Here is a 3,894-nt window from a genome sequence, read left to right on the forward strand (position 1 = left end):
ACGAGGACCCTCCCGTGGCCCCGCCCACCGTACCTCCCCGTGGACCCCCACCCGCCCCGCTCAGCCTGTGCCACGTCTGGGGTCTGGTGCTGCATGAAGGTGGTCTGGTCCTCCAGCTGGACTGTGACAAAGGAGGCTGGAAAGGAATCCCCGGGCGCACGGGCTCTGGAGTGCGCCTGTGCGAACCCAGACAGCTGGTGGCTAGGTCCGGACTGGTCCTGGCTCTGAAAATTTGACTTCTGAGTGTCTGGTCTGATGCAACAGGCAAGACTCCAGACTCATTCTCCATCTGGGAGCACCTGTCCAGCCCACATACCCTAGTAATATGGTCTTAAAGATCTCTGGGAATTCCTAGTCTGATGGAGAAGACATGACCTTTGACTATAAGGGCATGGTTCCTGGCTGGGAGCTCCTAGTCAGATGGAGGGGGCATGCTCCCTGTCTCTGATGCAGGAGACATGGCCCTGACTGGGGACCCCCAATCTGATGGAGGAGACACAGTCCCTGACTCTGGGAGCTCCCAGTCTGATGGAGGAGAGACAGTCCCCGACTCTGGGAGCTCCCAGTCTGATGGAGGAGAGACAGTCCCCGACTCTGGGAGCTCCCAGTCTGATGGAGGAGACACAGTCCCTGACTCTGGGAGCTCCCAGTCTGATGGAAGAGACACAGTCCCTGACTCTGGGAGCTCCCAGTCTGATGGAGGAGACATTGTCTTTGACACTGAGAGCTCCCAATCTGATGGAGGAGACACTGTCTCTGACACTGAGAGCTCCCAATCTGATGGAGGAGACACAGTCCCTGACTCTAGGAACTCCCAGTCTGATGAAGGAGACACAGTCCCTGACTGTGGGAGCTCTCAGTCTGATGGAGGAGACACAGTCCCTGACTCTGGGAGCCCCCAGTCTGATGAAGGAGACACAGTCCCTGACTCTGGGAGCTCTCAGTCTGATGGAGGAGACACTGTCTCTGACACTGAGAGTCCCCAGTCTGATGGAGGAGATACTGTCCCTGACTCTAAGAGTTCTCAGTCTGACAGAGGAGACATAGGTCCTGACTCTGGAAGCCTCAAGTCTGATGGAGGAGGCACAGTTCCTGACTCTGGGTGCTCCCAGTCTGATGGAGGAGACACAGTCCCTGACTTTGGAAGCTCCCAGTCTGATGGAGGAGACACTGTCTCTGACTCTGAGAGCTCCCAGTCTGATGGAGGAGACATTGTCCCTGACTCTGGGAGCCCCCAGTCTGATGGAGGAGACACAGTTTTCAGTCTGATGAAAGACACATGGTTCTCTACTGTGGGAGCCCCCAGCTTGATGGAGGAGAGGTCGTTCCCAACAGAGAGCTCTGTCTGTTGGAGGAGACACACCTAGCAGCCTATGTCCTAATATATTTCATGCATGTTGGGATGGGAGAACTCCGGTGTCTGAAGGTGGAACCTCCTTGCCCTCATGTCATGTCTCATGGGGGAGGAAAACACCTGCATTCACCGACCCACTCCCTAGTATGGTGGAAGAGACTGGATCCCCGTGGCTTAGTTTCCACTCACCTGAGGAGAAAAGATGCCCACCCTCACACGACACCTCTCTTTATGGCTACATATCCATGTGGCATATACCTTATATGAGCAAGGAGACCTCAGTCTGAGGGAAACCCCTCTACCCTTGGAGGACGTCATCATTTGAGAGGCAAGGCAAGTGCCCACATGGGGACACTCAGGTCAGATGGAAGAAGCACATGCCCATGTCCCGCAAGCATGTGAGGGAGAAGAAGGCCACCTTTGGGAGTCCCCCCACCCCAGGCCCCTCACTCACGGGCCACCTGTAGCTCCACCTCCAGTGTGTCCGTCTTGCCCTGCAGTGTGACAGTCTTGAGTGTGTAGCGTCCGGCGTCTGTGAGGTTCAGTTTTTGCACCAGCAGTGAGCAATTGGCGAAGCCCACCTCCCGGCCCGTGTGCGCTGGGCCGGCGATCCAGTTCCCTGACGGCAGCTGGCTGAGCAGTCGGTTGGGCTCTGAGGCGGGTCCACGGTACCAGGCATAGACTAGCAGGTCCTTGGGGTAGCCCTGGACGGTCAGGGTCACATCCTGGCCCTCCATTGGCTTAGTCGGTACAGGCACAATCATCATGGCTACAACTGCAGCTGGGGAGAGAGCCACCACCACTGGTCAGCCAGGTCTGCACTGGGTGTGGTGTGGAGTCCTCCCTCCCTCTCCTTTGACCAGCTCCCCCATAGATGGTGCTCCCCCATGAGGGGCTGGGGCAGAGACAGAGAGGATGGGGTGAGTTCTGGGGTGATCACATAGACTTTCTATCTCAGTGGTACTTGCCAGGGGCACATCTCCCCTGTATAGATTTCATCTTTGGATGATGGTGCAGGGTGTCCCTCCTATGAAACTGGAAGGCCCTGGAGGGTCTAGCCATGTCTCCTCCATCACGGTGGACGATTCCAAACTCTAGGGGCCATGCCTCCCCCATCAGACTGGAAATCCCAGACTACGGAGCTGTGTCTCCCCCATCAGGTGGTTGTATTGTCTCCTCCCACACTGTGCCTTTTCTGTGAGAGCAGCAGACCCAAGAGAATGGGGCTGACAACCCCTCCATCAGATTGGGAGACTCTAAGAGAGAAGAAGCTATGCATCTTGTATCACATGGGGAAAAAAAAAACCCTCATGAGATGTGGGTTGTGTCTCCTCCATCAGATTGGGAAAGCTGAAAAGACTATTCCATTGGTTTAAGATTCTCTACCAGGTGGGAACCTCTGTCTCCTCCATCAGACTGAGAAATTGTAGATTATTGGAGTGGAACATTCTGATCAAGTTGGAAACCCCCAAAGTTGGGAATAATTATCTCTCTTCTATCAGAAAATTTCCATAGAAAGTGGGGGTGGGTTTGCACTCCCCCATCAGATTTGGAGTATTCCCAAAGTGGGACCTGTGTCTCCCCCATCAGACTAGGAAATTTGAAGTAGTGTCATGTCTCCTCTAATGACCTCCTGGAAATTCTTCCAGACTGTGCCTCCTCCCTTTGACCAGAGGATTTTACATCTCCCCCACCAGTGCCTGGGAGCCCAGAGAAGGTGATGCATTGCCTCTTCTCTTTGACTGGAAGACCCCTTGCTTCCCTGACCCCTTTGAGGTCAGAGAAAGACCATGCCTCCTCCATCAGATCAGCTTGTTTCCCAGGTGGGGTAACAACCATGCGTTTCTTTCCTGTCTCAACCCCAGCACCTGCCACAGGATTTCTGGCAGCTTAGAGGATAGCAGTTTTGGGAATGTTGCATTAGGTATATCCTGCACATACCTGCAGACCTTGGACACCCCCCATGTTGGCCCTGAGGTCATCTGGTCCACCCTGTCTCCAGCCAAGAATCCCTCACAGGTAAGACAGGAAGCGCACTTACCTTTGGGGCAGCCATCTTTGTTCTGTGTGAAAGAGGGTCCATCCCCACCCTTTGCATGAGACCCAGCCTGTTAGTGGAGGAAGAAGGAAGGGCGGAGGGGAAGGACAATTCCCACAAGGGACAGTGGCCACTTGAGGAGAAACCCAGGTAGCGTTAATGAGTTGTTTTTTTTTTTTTTTTTTTTTTTGAGACAAGGTCTCACATAGCCTAGGCTGACTTTGAACTGTCTGTGTTGCCAAAGGTAGCTTTGAACCCCTGACCCTCCTGCCTTCACCTCTCCAGTGCTGAGATTACAGGCGAGCATTTCCACACCCGCTTTAAAACGAGGACTTGGTGCTCAGAGCCACCATCCTTGGGACGTGAGTGGTGTTCTCTGAGGTCCCTCAATGTCCCCCCTCCCCACCCTACCCCCCCGTCATTCCAGAACCGAGAGGTGTGAGGACGGTGCCTCTGGTGTGTTTCTCTACAGCTGTCTGTGGTTTTCCAGCTGTGGTGTGTG

General features: G+C 54.5%; 1 protein-coding gene across 1 annotated transcript in view; it reads right to left on the minus strand.

The window, feature by feature from the left end:
• Nucleotides 1-1,800: 1,800 nt before the first annotated feature.
• Ceacam16 (CEA cell adhesion molecule 16, tectorial membrane component) overlaps nt 1,801-3,894 on the minus strand; it is an 8,171-nt gene continuing 6,077 nt past the window's right edge. Inside the window, exon 5 of the mRNA XM_051162013.1 lies at nt 1,801-2,135. Coding sequence (XP_051017970.1) covers nt 1,801-2,135 — 335 coding nt within the window. The remainder of the gene's footprint in view (nt 2,136-3,894) is intronic.

This window comes from Acomys russatus, chromosome 19 (genome assembly GCF_903995435.1).
Source record: "Acomys russatus chromosome 19, mAcoRus1.1, whole genome shotgun sequence".
In the NCBI taxonomy this organism is placed as follows: domain Eukaryota; kingdom Metazoa; phylum Chordata; class Mammalia; order Rodentia; family Muridae; genus Acomys; species Acomys russatus.